Raw genomic sequence first — 15,643 nt, 5'->3', positions numbered from 1 at the left:
TAACTAGTCCAGCCCCCCTCATTGCAGAGAGCAGAGACCTTAGGAGGTCCCTTCCAACCCAAACATTCTGTGATTCTATGAGAGATCATCAAGAATGATGTTTCAAAAAGGGACATCATATTCACAAACCCTTTATATCTCACTGCTCAATGGTTTCTTGCTTCCCTGCATGAAGCACATCCACTGTGTTTAATCTGAGCCACCTGCATTTCACAACTAAGTTCACGGAATCATAGAATGGTCCAGGCAGGAAGGGACCTCCAAAGGTCATCCGGTCTGACTTCCCCACAGTCAGCAGGGACATCACCAACTAGTCTTGCCCAGGGCCTCATTGAGCCTCACCTTAAATATCTCCCAGGAAAGAGCCTCAACCACCTCCCTGGGCAACCTGTTCCAGTGTTCCACCATCCTCATAGTAAAGAACTTCTTCCTGATGCCCAATCTAAATCTGCCCTTCTCTAAACTGAAGCCATTGCTCCTTCTCCTATCACTGCAGTCTCTTTCTGTCCTTCCTGTAGCCCCCTTTGGTTACTGGAAGGTTGCTTTTAGGTTTCCCCAGAGCCTTCTCTTCTCCAGGCTGAACACCCCCAGCTCCCTCAGCCTGTCCTTGTAGCAGAGTTGCTCCAGCCCCCTGATGATTTTCATGGCCCTCCTCTGGACCCTCTCCATCAGGTCCATGTCCTTCTTATATTGAGGATGCTAGACCTGCACACAGTACTCCAGGTGAGGTCCCACCAGAGTAAAGTGTCAGAATCACCTTTCTGGATCTGTTAGCCCAGGGTGTGATTGGCCTTCTGGGCTGTAAATAATTTCACAAGGTACAAGACTCTACCAGTAAGAGCTGCTGAATCTATCTGGAAGGAGTAGCTTTACTGCAACCTCTGTTTTCCATCTAGAACAAAGAAGGTGTTGAAATTGCAAGCCCTCCTGCTACACACAAGCTGATGTTCACATCCTGACTCAAAGAAAGCCAAGCAGACCTTTTGCCTAGAGGCTTGATTCCAAGAACATCTGAAGCAGCTGAAAAACCCCAGGAAATGCCTAGGATATGAAATCCCCTCCTAAGTGTAAGTGAAACCATCAGAGGATCCTTACTTTTTCCTCTCATTTTCTAATATCCTGAATAAATCTTTGAAGTACTGAGGCACACGGACAATCACATGCTCTGCAGGACCTATGTCTTTGAGCTCCGGATAGAGTTTGGTGTCGATCACCTTCTTGATGTAGCCCAGCCAGTCAAACTGCAAGGAGAAAGAGGAAGGCTGGTTAAAGCAGATTAGGAAGAGAGATGATCATAGACTTATAGGATTGACAGAGTTGGAAGGGACCTCAAGGATCAGCCAGTTCCAACCCCCTGCCATGGGCAGGGACACCTCACACTACAGCAGGTTGCTCACAGTCACATCCAGCCTGGATGCAAAAACCGCCAGGCATGAGGCTTCCACCACCTCCCTGGGCAACCTGTGCCAGTGTCTCACCACCCTCATGGGGAACAACTTCTTCCTAACATCCAATCTCAATCTACCCATTTCTAGTTTTGTTCCATCCCTCCAGTCCTGTCACTCTCTGACACCCTCAAAAGTCCCTCCCCAGCTTTCTTGTAGCCCCCTTCAGATACTGGAAGGCCACAATAAGATCCTTTGGAGCCTTCTCTTCTCCAGACTGAACAGCCCCAACTCCCTCAGTCTGTCCTCATAGCAGAGCAGCTCCAGCCCTCTGCTCATCCTCGTGGCCCTTCTCTGGACATGTTCCAGCACCTCCAGATCCTTCCTGGAATAGAGGCTCCAGAGCTGGACACAGTGCTCCAGGTGTGGTCCCACCAGAGAGGAGTAGAGGGGGAGAATCACCTCCCTCGCCCTGCTGGCTGTGCTTCTCTTGATGCAGCCCAGGCTCTGCTTGGCTCTCTGGGCTGCAAGTGCTCACTGCTGGCTCCTGTTGAGCTTCTCATCCACCAGCACCCCCAGGCCCTTTTCTTCAGGGCTTCTCTCAAGCCAGGCCCTGCCCTAGTTGCATCTTGGAGACTAATGGCTTCAAAGCTTGTTAAAGCTTTAGCACCCAGTGCACTTTGTCCTTACCGAGGTTTGAAAACATCTCCTGGCTTGGTTTAGAATGAGACAGATGCTCTTTTAGCTCTTCCCAAAGGGGTAAAAGGAAAATGCTCACACAAAGAATCAGGCAGGATTGGAAAGTTGAAATGGAAATGCTATCCATAACCACATAAACCAGTACTAAGCACATAAAATACACCAAAATCCATAGTCTGGGCTTAACACAGAAGCTCATTAAGACAAAGCTTCACACAAACCTCCCTTTAAACTGGGCCAACAAACCCAAGCCTTCATTGCCTCCCCACCCAGGCTTCTCTACCCTCCACACCACACCATTGTGACAAAGGTAAAATTTGGCTTGGCAGCTCCAGGCCCCAATTAGGCTGCTCCAGGCCTAACTGGCAGCACTGCCAAGGCCAGAACCAGGCCTCACTCCTCCACAAGAGGTAAGAGCCTGTGCATCCTCCCAGGAGGAGAGAGGAAGGGAACAGGAGAAGAAAAACAACTCTGCAGCCAGTTTTTGGGGATGCACAGGATCACAGGATGCCAGGGGTGGGAAGGGACCCAAAGAGATCATCGAGTCCCACCCCCCTGCCAGAGCAGGGCCATACAATCCAGCTCAGGATGCAGGGCTTCAGGGAATGTTATACACTTCCCAGTCCACCTCCTGGACACTCTGGACCTCCTGGGGGTCTGTAACTTTATGGCTCTTAAAGGCACCTAGGCCCTAAACCATCCCACATTTAAAGTCAAAACTGTATTTAAAGAGCCCTATACTGTAACTGAGTACACCCATTCCTAATGATCCTCCTCTAACATGCTGCTCTGTGCACTAAAAGCTATTTTAATTACATAGGTCAGACATGAAAAGAATATTTCTGGCCCAATTATCCCCAACCAACCAACCTGTGGAATCATGGCACTGAGCTCTGATATGTTCATCTTGTTGTACATCACCTCACTTGTTCGATTCTCATATGGAATCATGATCTGGGAGGGGGGGCAAAAAACAAAACACCAAAGTCATCAAAACAGGGATTATCTTGCAGGCACCTGTCCTTATAACCAATACTGTCCATCATAATCTCAGGGCAGAAATAGCTCACCACTGTTTTCCAAGTGGCATTCACAGAATCAGAGAACTCTCAGGGTTGAAAAGGACCTCAAGGAGCAGCCAGATCCAACCCCCCTGCCATGGGCAGGGACACCTCACACTACAGCAGGTTGATCACAGCCACATCCAGCCTGGATGCAAAAACCTCCAGGGATGAGGCTTCCACCACCTCCCTGGGCAACCTGTGCCAGTGTCTCACCACCCTCATGGGGAACAACTTCTTCCTAACATTCAATCTGAATTTCCCCACTGCTAGTTTTGTTCCATTCCCCCCAGTCCTATCACTCCCTGACACCCTGAAAAGTCCTTCCCAGCTTTCTTGTAGCCCCCTTCAGATACTGGAAGGCCACAATTAGGTCTCCTTGGAGCCTTCACTTCTCCAGACTGAACAGCTCCAACTGTCTTAGTCTGTCCTCATAGGAGAGGAGCTCCAGCCCTCTGCTCTTCCTGATGGCCCTTCTCTGGACACCTTCCAGCACCTCCAGAGATCTCTCCAGAACTGGACACAGTGCTCCAGGTGGGGTCTCACCAGAGTGGAGTAGAGGGGGAGAATCATCTCCCTTGACCTGCTGGCCACACCTCCCTGCATGCAACCCATTAAATCCCCTGAGGATGGCATTTACCTCAGAGAAATGGAACACAGTTCATTGTCACTGTAACTCACTGCTGGGGAATTTAATGAGCTGCATGTCTTCTTTGAATATATTAGGCCAATTTTAACTCCGATTGTACTGAGATAACACACATGGACTCATAAGAGGTAAAAGCACCATTAGTAGATACCCATTCTGGTGTGTCAAGTAGAAGCCTGCTTTAAACTGCATAGTTTAAAAAGGTCCAGTCTCAGATAGAATCATAGAATCAATAAGGTTGGAAAAGACCTCAGAGATCATCAAATCCAACCTATTACCTACTACCTAACATCTCCTGCAACTAAACCATGGCTCCAAAAACCACATCCAAGCCTTATTTGAGCACCTCAGGGACTGGGACTCCACCACCTCCCTGGGCAGCACATTCCAATGGCAAATCTCTGTTTCTGGGAAGAACTTTCTCCTCACCTCCAGCCTGAACTTCCCCTGGTGCAGCTTGAGACTGTGTCCTCTTGTTCTGGTGCTGGTTGCCTGGGAGAAGAGACCAACCCCCACCTGGCTACAACCTCCCTTCAAGGGAGCTGTAGACAGCAAGAAGGTCTCCCCTGAGCCTCCTCTTCTCCAGGCGAAACAACCCCAGCTCCCTCAGCCTCTCCTCACAGAGCTGTGCTCCAGACCCCTCCCCAGCCTTGTTACCCTTCTCTGGACACCTTCCAGCATCTCAATATCTTTCCTGAATTGAGGAGCCCAGAACTGGACACAGGACTCAAGGTGTGGCCTAACCAGTGCTGAGTACAGGGCACAATAACTTCCCTGCTCCTGCTGGCCACACTATTCCAGATCCAGGACAGGATACCATTGGCCTTGTTTGCTATCTGGGCACACTGCTGCTCATGTTCAGGTAGGTACATGGTAGAAAATCAAGCCATGTAAAAGACATAGCTCAAAGTTTTCCAGTGTTCAAAGTGTTCAAGAGAAACAAGACTTCCCAATGGCAATCCCATCCCATCTCTGAGCTACATCCTATACTCTGTGAAGTTTAAAGAGGGCAGACTGACGCCAGGCGAAGCAGACAGCTGGCAGTTCTCCAGCCACAATTCCCCAGTAAGTGTCTGTGGTTTTACTATTGCTCAAGCCATCAAAAAAAAACCCACCAAAAAACACCCAAAAAATCCTTTCTTCTCCCTTTCTGTAAATTTCATGTATCTGATAAACTTTTAAACTCTTCCTGAAGCCCTTTGCTCCCTTGTTGGCTTGTCTTTTGGCACATAGGGACAGCCTGCTCCTCAGAGATTTCCTTCTTGAAGAATGTTCAGCCCTCCTTTAGGACAGCCTGCCAAGGGACACTGTCAATCAGACTCCTAAGCAGGCCAAAAATCTGCCTTCTGGAAGTGCAAGGTTGCAATTTTGCTGCCCCCTCCTCATCTTACTTCTCCAAGTATCAAAAGAAGTGGAGATTAAGGGGAGACTTCATCGCTCTCTACAACTGCCTGAGAAGACATGGTGGAGAGGTAGGTCCTGATCTCTTCTCACAGGTAATTAGGGGCAGAACAAGGGGGAATGGCCTCAAGATGCATTAGGGGAGGTTTAGACTGGACATCAGGGGAAAAAAAAATTCCCAGCAAGAGTGGTTAGCCACTGGAATGTGCTGCCCAGGGAGGTGGTGGAATCACCAGCCCTGGAGGTGTTTAAAGGTCATTTGGATGCGGTGCTTGGGGATATGGCTTAGGGGTGAGCTATGCAAAGTAGGGTTAATGGTTGGACTTGGTTTTCCTGAGGGTCTTTTCTACTCTGAATGATTCTGTGATGCTAAGGCTGTGGATAGAGTGACTTTCCACTTTGAACAATGATTTCACTTCCTGCCCTGCCCCCTCCACCTTGGTAAAGCCTAGCTTCAATTCCACAGTAGATCACCAACCTCAGCTATTTTCACTTCCAGTTTTAGAACAGACTTCATGTCAGCCTCGGCTCGGGAAGCATTGGCGCCCAGCAGCACTGCTGTGTCGACCATGAACTGCAGGAAGGCATCCCGGTACTGCAACGAAACAACAGGAGTGAGGTGACCCCTGGAGCACAGCTGTCACAGCAGACCACATGTGGTAGTTTTAGGCTATGCCTTTAAAATTTTTTTTCCACAGATCTGGAGCAGTAAAGCAGTAAAGTGTAACTAAATCACTAGTGGGTGTAAAAAGGAGAACAAAGATAATTCTAGACAATCTCATTAGGGAGATGGCTACCATAAGGCTGCTGGTACCAAAACAATTCTCTCTTCTCACTTCTTTACTTTGGAGAGATACTAACTTGCTTCTGCTGGACTTTGGCTGCATTGGTTTGGTTAAGTCTAACAGCAACTTTCTCTGCTCCTTCCTCTCTCTTTTGTACAGGGCAGTGGGGGTGGGGCAGAAGAGGAGAAGCTAGCAGCTTCCCCTGGTCTTTGGCCAGGGGGGGATCCTTGTGCTGTTTATCAATTGTAAATACTTGTAGATATTGTAAATCCTGTAGACTTTGTACATATTCATTGCATTCCATTGTACATTACAGTTTTGCCTGTAAATTACAGCTTTTATTTGCTTCCAACTGGCCTGGTCTGGCAAAGTTAATGTTGGAGGGGAAATTTCAACCCACCACACAGCACAAAGTCCATTTGAAAACCAGTCACTGGAAGTGTACTCTAAAGGTCAGCCCTGCTTGAACAGAGGGGTTGGACAATATGAACTCCAGAAGCCCTTTCCAAAGAAGAAGAAAAGCAGGGGAGGGGGGAACCCAAATCCTAGAACAATCTTCATTTGTGAAACTTTGTGTTTGAGGCAGCTGTGCTTGTGGCAGTGATGTTTTCTGAGAGGGGATAATACTGAGCACTCTAAATTCAAACCAACCACAACCCTTTCAATGTTTTGGAGCTCACAAAACAAAAGAAACAACAAAGACCCCAAATATCCCCCCAAAAAACTCTGATTGCCAATTAATGGTACTTACAGATTTGGCTTCTGTGGTGTTTTCTAGGTAATCCTCTCGAGATGCAAGAGAGAGGCTTGCTTGGTCAAACTGTTAAAAACAACAAGAAACAGTAAAGCAATCAATGGCATTGATGAGGGGACAGACAGCCAGTGTCTGCTCAGCAAGTTTGCTGATGATACCAAACTGGGAGGCTTGGCTGAGACACCTGAAGGCCGTGCAGCCATACAGTGAGACTTGGGCAGACTGAGAGCTGGGCACAGAGGAACCTAATGAGGTTCAACAAGGACAAGTGCTGACTGCTTCACCTGGGAAGGAAGAATAAACTGCAGCAGTACAGGTTGGGAGGTGATCTGCTGGAGAGCAGCCCTCTGGAGAAGGACCTGGGAGTGCTGGTGGGCAGCAAGTTCTGCATGGGACAGCAATGTGCCCTGGTGGCCAAGAAGGCCAGTGGGATCCTGGGGTGCATTGAGAGGAGTGTGTCCAGCAGATCCAGGCAGGTTCTCCTCCCCCTCTACTCTGCCCTGCTGAGACCTCACCTGGAATATTGCATCCAGTTCTGGGATCCTCAGTTCAAGAGGGACAGAGATCTGCTGGAAAGAGCCCAACAGAGGGCTACAAGGATGCTGAAGAGACTGGAGCACTGCCTGATGAGGAGAGGCTGAGAACCCTGGAGCTGGTTAGTATGGAGAGGAGAAGACTGAGAGATAATTTAATCAATGTTTATAAATATCTGAGGGCTGGAGATCAAGAGGGAGGGGACAGGCTCTGCTCAGTTGCACCCTGTGATAGGACGAGGGGCAATGGATATAAACTCCAACACAGGAGGTTCCACATCAACATGAGGAGGAACTTCTTTACTGTGAGGGTCACAGAGCACTGGAACAGGCTCTGCAGAGGGGTTGTGGAGTCTCCTTCTCTGAAGACTTTCCAGCCCTGTCTGGATGTGTTCCTGTGTGACCTGCGCTGGATTCTATGGTCCTGCTCTGGCAGGGGGGCTGCACACAATAATCTCCAGAAGTCCCTTCCAATCCCTAACATCCTGTGTGATCTGTGTGTGAAATTAATCCAAGTTCAAAGGTAGCCCCATAAGCTACCTCAGAAGAGTCCATCATTTTCTGGCAGTTGTGGAAGCTGTATGTAAATGCCTAAGACATAATACACTACACCAGCCTGAGCTCCACAGGGTTGAAAAAGCAACAGAAAAACACCGTCTCACAGACATTACCTAAATCACATCACTGTGATCTGGGGAGCCACAGATACCCCCTGCAATACCTGAGCCATCTACTACAGTAAAGAATCACCTGCATGAATTATGTTTCCTCCCCCTCTACTCTGCCCTGGTGAGGCCGCATCTGGAATATTGTGTCCAGTTCTTGACCTCTCAGTTCAACAAGGACCTCGGAGATGTGCTTGAGAGAGTCCAGCACAGAGCCACAAAGATGCTGAAGGCAGTGGAACATCTCCCTCTGAGGAAAGGCTGAGGGAGCTGGGGTTTGGAGCTTGGAGAAGAGGAGCCTGAGATGTGCAGGGCAGTGTCAGGAAAATGGAGCCAGGCTCCGCTCAGTGATGTCCAGTGACAGGACAAGGGGCTGTGATTGCAAGCTGGAGCAGAGGAGGTTCCACATGAGCACAAGGAAACACTTTTTCAGTGTGAGGCTGCCAGAGCCCTGAAACAGGCTCTGGTGCTGCTGGATTTGGATGTCCCACTAAGCTGCTCCAGCTGAGCAGGAGCTAGCACTTGTATGCATGCTCATGGCAGTTCTGCATCCATGACAACCTGGGCAAAGCCTGGTTTTATTAATTGGTTAAATCTGCATATGCTTAGAGGTTTCACACTAGGGAAGAGCAGACTGAGATTGGATGTTAGGAACAAGTTCTTTACCATCAAGGTGGTGGAACACTGTAACATGTTGCCCAGGGAGATTGCGTAAGCAGTTGGAGACCTGGACAAAGCTCTGAGCAGCCTGATCTAGTTGAGGATGTCCCTGCTTACCCTAGAGCGGGTTGGAATAGATGAGCTTTGGAGGTCACTTCCAGCCCAGACCATTCTATGATTCTATTACATGACAGACTCCTGAAATGCTCATCCAAATTTTGCTGGCTAGGTTTGCCAACCCCATTGGAACCAAGAAAGCAAAAATATGGGAAACAAACAAAAGTGAACTGAATCCTTCAGCCCTTAAGGAGAATAAATAAAGACCATGTTGAATGCTGACCAAAGTTTTCTTTGGAGTTTCTAACTTCTCTTAGCCATTCATGATTTTGCAACACTGACCAAAGAGGATTTTGCAACAGAACCATTTTCACAAGCAGACTGAAGTCCTCCATGGTCCATCTGCACCCCCTAGGACTTTGCTAAACCACAGGCAAAGCAGAATAGAGGCTGAGGCATTCTGCAGACCAAGTACTCAGCACTGGTTAGGCCACACCTTGAGTCCTGTGTCCAGTTCTGGGCTCCTCAATTCAGGAAAGATATTGAGATGCTGGAAGGTGTCCAGAGAAGGGCAATAAGGCTGGGGAGAGGCCTTGAGCACAAACCCTACAAGGAGAGGCTGAGGGAGCTGGGATTGTTTAGCCTGGAGAAGAGAAGGCTCAGGGGAGACCTTATTGCTCTCTACAACTACCTGAAGGGAGGTTGTAGCCAGGTGGGGGTTGGTCTCTTCTCCCAGGCAACCAGCACCAGAACAAGAGGACACAGTCTCAAGCTGTGCCAGGGGAAGTCTAGGCTTGAGATGAGGAGAAAGTTCTTCACGGAGAGAGCTGGTAGCTGTTGGAATGTGCTGCCCAGGGAGGTGGTGGAGTCACCATCCCTGGAGGTGTTCAAGAGGGGATTGGACATGGCACTTGGTGCCATGGTTTAGTAGTCATGAGGTCTTGGGTGACAGGTTGGACTTGATCTTTGAGGTCTTTTCCAACCTTATTGATTCTATGATAAGTTAACCACTAAATTAACAACAGAATGGCCTGTGGAGTAATGCAGTATTCACAGCACACAGTGCTTCGGCTACTCACAGACCTACCTCTAAGGTACCACTAAGTATACTGAGTGAAGATATTGCCAGGTAGATTAGGCAAGAAATCCTTTCCAAGAGATCAGCAATAAGGACATAACTTGTCCAGCCCTTCACTGACAGATGACTTGGAGTAAAGTTTTATGACAGGAGATACCTAAATCTCTCTCCTGATTCTACTGCTTCGATTCTGTTAAATAAATCTCCAGCCAAAGCAATCCTGACATGATCTGAGCAGCACCTGAGCAGGATGACATCTTGAATACAGAGAACTGTTGATCTGCTGTTGTCTATTCAGGGAAATGTCCTAGAGATGGGGAAAAGTTGCCTTTCCATTTTGCAGCAGTTAAATGCTTCAATCAAAAGGTATTTTAAAGAACTGACTCTACACTGCCATCCACTCCAGTGCCTGCAGTTAACTGGGGTTTGATCCCCAAACACAGTGCACTCCTGGCTGCAGCCCTACAGCTAGACCAGATGTTAGCAATGTAAGGTTCATAGATCACAGAATGTTAGGGGTTGGAAGGGACCTCCAAAGATCATCCAAGCCCAACCCCCTGCCAGAGCAGAAGCACCTAGGGCAGGTCACACAGGAATGCATCCTGGTTTGGAATGTCTCCTGAGGAGACTCCATAACTTCTCTGGGCAGCCTGTTCCAGGGCTCTGGCACCCTCACAGGGTTCTGTTCACATGGAACCTCCCCTGCTCCAGCCTGCACCCACTGCCCCTTGTCCTATCACTGGACACAACTGAACAGAACCTGACTCTGTCCTCCTTACACTGCCTTTCACGTCTTTAATGAGGTCACCTCTCAGTCTCCTCTCCTCCAAGCTCAAGAGGCCCAGCTCCTTCAGCCTGTCCTCAGCAGGGACGAGAAGTTCCACTGCCTTCAGCATCTTTGTGGCTCTCTGCTAGACTCTTGGCACTCAGCCTTCAAATTTTTATCAACATGAATGAGGGCACCATTCAGTCTCCTCTCCTCCAAGCTCCCTCAGCATTTCCTCAGTAGAGAAAGGTTCCATTGCCTTCAGCACCTGCCTAGATTCCATTTTGCTGTGATGAATAGCACCTTAACTTTCTTTCCTTTTTCCCTTCTCTCTTGCCTTCATAATCCCTTTTCTGGTAGCAGTGGAGGGCTGGTCTGCTCTCTCTACTCCTCTCTGCTATTTAAACAACAATGCCTTTGGCCCAGGCACTCAGCCTTGCCCTGCTTACATCCCACAGTAACACAATTCTCTGTGGAGCTTTGGCAGACTATAACAAAGCAACATTTCTTCAGTCTTTCTTTCCTCAACAGCCTAAACTGTTGTGTAATGCTGGGCACTGTTCAAGTGGTAATGCTTCAGTCCACTGTTGGTGTCCCCCAGGGATCAGAGTTGGGCCCAATCCTATTCAATATATTTATTGATGATCTGCATGAGGGGACTGAGTCCATCATCAGTAAGTTTGCAGATCACACCAAGCTGGGGGCAGGTGTGGATCCGTTAGAGGGTAGGAGAGCTATGTAGAGGGACTGTGACAGGCTGGACAGATGGGCAGAGTCCAAGTGCATGAGATTTAACACATCCTAAGTGCAGGGTTTACACATTGGCCACCACAACCACATGCAGTGCTACAAGCTGGGGTCAGAGTGGCTGGAGAGCAGCCAGGCAGAAAGGCACCTGGGGGTACTGGTTGGTAGTAGGCTGAACATAAGCCAGCAGTGTGCCCAGGTGGCCAAGAAGGCCAATGGCATCCTGGCCTGCATCAGGAAGAGTGTGGCCAGCAGGAGCAGGGAAGTCATTCTGCCCTGTACTCACCACTGGTTATGCCACACCTTGAATCCTGTGCCCAGTTCTGGGCTCCTCAATTTAAGAAGGACATTGAGACACTTGAACATGTCCAGAGAAGGGCAATAAGGCTGGGGAGAGGCCTTGAGCACAAGCCCTACAAGGAGAGGCTGAGGGAGCTGGGATTTAGCCTGGAGAAGAGGAGGCTCAGGGGAGACCTCATTGCTCTCTACAACTACCTGAAGGGAGGTTGTAGCCAGGTGGGGGTTGGTCTCTTCTCCCAGGCAACCAGCAACAGAACAAGAGGACACAGTCTCAAGCTGTGCCAGGGGAAGTGTAGGCTTCATCTTAGAAAGAAGTTCTTCAAAGAGAGAGAGACTGGCCCTTAGAATGTGCTGCGCAGGGAGGTGCTAGAGTCACCATCCCTGGAGGTGTTCAAAAAAGGACTGGATGTGGCACTTGAAGCCATGGTTTAGTTGTCAGGAGGTGTTGGGTGACAGGTTGGACTCGATGATCTCTTAGGTCTTTTCAACTTTATTGATTCTATGAAAAACAAAAGCATTTCAGTAAGGAGGTCAATTCTGTACTTCAGGTTTAGAAGTGTTTGGGGTAGATCTGTGGTATAATGTGTTGCATAAGCACGAGACAATGTGTTTTCATCTCAAGAAAAATCGTCCAAGTTCAAAATATCTACTACAGATGCAGCATTCTTCATCTTTACAGGTACTGAACACTCTTCATGCAACTGATGAGTCATATGCAGCATCCCAGGAGTACACAGAACACCCCTCAGGAGTAGACATTCACCTCTGTCATTTTCACACACACGGACCCTGAATGCTGGCCTACTTGGAACATATTTTACACTCTTTTTTTTTTCATATGAAAGGAAAAAAATATCCTGTACAGCAGTATTTTTCAATGCATGGGGTTCCCAGCAGCTTCTGCATTCCCATAAATTGGCACCTATGTACATCACAGTCTCACAGTACATTAGAGGTTGGAAGAGACCTCCAGAGATCATCCAGTCCAACCCCCCTGCCAGAGCAGGAGCACTCAGGGTAGTCTGCACAGGAATGCATCCAGGTGAGTTTGGAAAGTCTCAGAGAAGGAGTCTCCACAACCTCTCTGGGCAGCCTGTTCCAAGGCACTGTCACCCTCACACCAAAGAAGTTTATCCTCACGCTGAGCTGAAACCTTCTCTGTTCCAGTTTGTATCCATTGTTCCTTGGCTTATTACTGTGCACCTATGAAAAGAGCTTGGCCCCCTCCACTTGACCCCCAGCCCTCAGATATTGTTAAGCATTGATCAGATCCCCTTTCAGCCTTCTCTTCTCCAGACTAAACAGCGCCAGGGCTCTCAGTCTCTCTTCACAGGGGAGATGCTCAAGTCCCCTAATCATCCTCCTGGCTCTCTGTTGGATTCTCTCTCCCTCTTGAATTGGGGAGCCCAAAACTGAACACAGTATTGCAGGTGTGGTCTCAGCAGGGCAGAGCAGAGGGGGAGGACAACCTCCCTAGCCCTGCTGGCCACACTTTTCTTGCTGCACCCCAGGATCCCATTGGCTCTCTTGGCCACAAGCAACAACAATGAAGGGTGAACATTTGGCATGTGAAAGTGTTTTGTGAAAGAGAAGAGCGCTCCCTGCCATGCAGAGCAGCCCATGGGAAGTGCCACACTGTACCTTCAGGATGTAGTGACTGGAGGCTTTGTCATCAGCAGCCACATACAGACGGAGGAAGACCGAGGTGCTGTGCTGACCACGAAGCGTTGCCAAGGCTTGGACTAAGCTGAACCTCCTTTCTGACCACAGCCCTTCAGGTCCAATGCTGGACTCCAGCACAGGCCAGCGGAAGGGGGAATGCCTCAGTAAACTCAGCAGGGGTTTCACATCAGCTTTCTCAATCTTATCTGAAACATCAAAGTGTGACAACCATTACAGCCCAGGCACCCAGAATCCAGCAGCAGCCACTTCAGACACAAGCACTTGTTGGCACGGGTTGATGACCTCACCTGGAGTACTGTGTCCAGCTCTGCTGGCCTCAACACACAAAGGACATGGACCTGATGGAATAGGTCCAGAGGAGGGCCATGAAATTTATCAGGGGCTGGAACACCTCTGCTGTGAGGACAGGCTGAGGGAGCTGGGATTGTTCAGCCTGGAGGAGAGGAGGCTCCAGAGAGACCTAAGAGCAACCTTCCAGTACCTGAAGGGGGCTACAAGGAGGCTGTAGAGGAACTGCTTCCAAAGGCAGCAGTGATAGCCCGAGGGGCAGTGGTTAGAAATTAGAGAAGATCCATATTGGTTTTAAGAACAAGTTCTGCACCATGAGGGTGGTGGAACACTGCAACAAGTTGTTCAGGGAGGTAGTTGAGGCTCAACAAGGCCCTGGGCAACCTGATTTGGTTGAGGATGTCCCTGCTGACTGCAGGGAGTCTGGTCTAGATGACCTTTGGAGGTCCCTTCCAACCCAAACCATTCTATGATTCTTATGACTTCTAGGGAAGACAAAGCAATAGCTGAAACTCCAAGCCTCTGCTCTGCACAGGTGTACAACTCAGTTTGTCTGCATCAGGAACATGAGAGGCAAATCAATGCCTTTCAAAAAATGCACTGGCTAGAATTAAGTCAATTAAAACAATAAACATTCCTTGCTTATGAACCAGCACACTACTCCCAAGAGGGAATTACTGTACCTAATCAAAGCTAGAGGGCTCAGCATCTTGGCACCAAGACTCCAGAGCCTGCTGTCTTCACTTGCAGACAGACAGTTTCAGGCTGTGCTGGAAGCTTTCTTGTAGCCCCCTTCAGATACTGGAAGGCCACAAGAAGGTCACCTCAGAGCCTTCTTTTCTCCAGACTGAACAGCCCCAACTCTCTCAGTCTGTCCTCATAGCAGAGCAGCTCCAGCACTCTGCTCATCTTCATGGCCCTTCTCTGGACACCTTCCAGCACCTCCAGGTCCTTCCTGTAATAGGGGCTCCAGAAATGGACACAGTACTCCAGGTGGGGTCTCCCCAGAGTGGAGTAGAGGGGCAGATGGGTAAAGATCCTTCACAATTCCCTGAGAAGCATAGATCTTGAATAAACAAACTTCTGTGCCTTGTTGTATCTCAGCTTCCATAGCCAGCTTCAGGAACACATAAAAGACTTTGCACTCAATGGAATCCAAGTCATCCAAAATTGTGCCTCTGCACAAAGCTTCCCAGAGCTCAGAAGAGAGAAAGAGAACTTGTGGTGAAAAGTACAGGAAGCAAAGGTGTCCCTTTCAAATCAGGGGCCATTACTTACTCTCATTCATGCAAGAGGCATACAGGATCTTGGCCTTCTGGACAGCTTCACTGTCTCGTCTCTTGCTGATGGGCTTCTCAAGCAAGGCTGAAAAAAAAAGGAAATGGTATTTTGGTTTTCATTGTGCTGGAAAATGGAGCTGGCTGCCTCAGTAGTTTCTTTCATCACAGCATTTGTTTAATCAAAGATGAGGTTCCACATGCAGGACAGAATACAGAATTAACCAGGTTAAAAAAGACCTTCAAGATCATCGAGTCCAACCTATCACCCAACACCATCTAATCAACTAAACCATGGCACCGAGTGCCTCATCCAGGCTCTTTTTAAACACTTCCAGTGTCTCACCACCCTCATGGGGAACAACTTCTTCCTAACATCCAAGCTGAATCTCCCCATTTCTAGTTTTGTTCCATTCCCCCCAGTCCTATCACTCCCTGACACCCTCAAAAGTCCCTCCCCAGCTTTCTTGTAGTCCCCTTCAGATACTGGAAAGTCACAATTAGGTCTCCTCAGAGCCTTCTCTTCTCCAGACTGAACAGCCCCAACTCCCTCAGTCTGTCCTCATACTAGAGGAGCTCCAGCCCTCTGCTCATCCTCGTGGCTCTTCTCTGAACACCTTCCAGCACCTCCAGCACTTTCTTGTAGTAGAGGCTCCCAAACAGGACACAGTGCTCCAGTTGGGATCTCACCAGAGCAGAGCAGATCAGAGGGGAGGAATCACCTCCCTCGACCTGCTGGCTCTGCTTCTCTTGATGCAGCCCAGAATCTGACTGGCTTTCTGGGCTGCAAGTGCACACTGCTGGCTCCTGTTGAGGCTGTATATTCCTCAGCCTTAGCCTCAAGCTTCTAGAATG

The 15,643-nt window shown here is 48.9% G+C and overlaps 1 protein-coding gene across 1 annotated transcript in view; it reads right to left on the bottom strand.

Annotated features, from left to right (window-relative positions):
• The window catches only part of PHEX (phosphate regulating endopeptidase X-linked), a 117,099-nt gene that overhangs the window by 72,869 nt on the left and 28,587 nt on the right, over positions 1-15,643 (bottom strand). The window contains exons 5-10 of the mRNA XM_068144785.1: positions 14,790-14,876; positions 13,182-13,408; positions 6,732-6,800; positions 5,674-5,790; positions 2,955-3,038; positions 1,096-1,241 (exon numbers count right to left, since the gene is read on the bottom strand). Coding sequence (XP_068000886.1) covers positions 1,096-1,241; positions 2,955-3,038; positions 5,674-5,790; positions 6,732-6,800; positions 13,182-13,408; positions 14,790-14,876 — 730 coding nt within the window. The remainder of the gene's footprint in view (positions 1-1,095; positions 1,242-2,954; positions 3,039-5,673; positions 5,791-6,731; positions 6,801-13,181; positions 13,409-14,789; positions 14,877-15,643) is intronic.

This window comes from Melanerpes formicivorus, unplaced genomic scaffold (genome assembly GCF_026170545.1).
Source record: "Melanerpes formicivorus ecotype bairdi unplaced genomic scaffold, bMelFor1.0.p_v2 SCAF_11, whole genome shotgun sequence".
NCBI classification, from domain to species: Eukaryota; Metazoa; Chordata; class Aves; order Piciformes; family Picidae; genus Melanerpes; species Melanerpes formicivorus.
The sequence above is the reverse complement of the archived record's forward strand: the minus strand, read 5'-3'. Positions and strand labels throughout refer to the sequence as shown.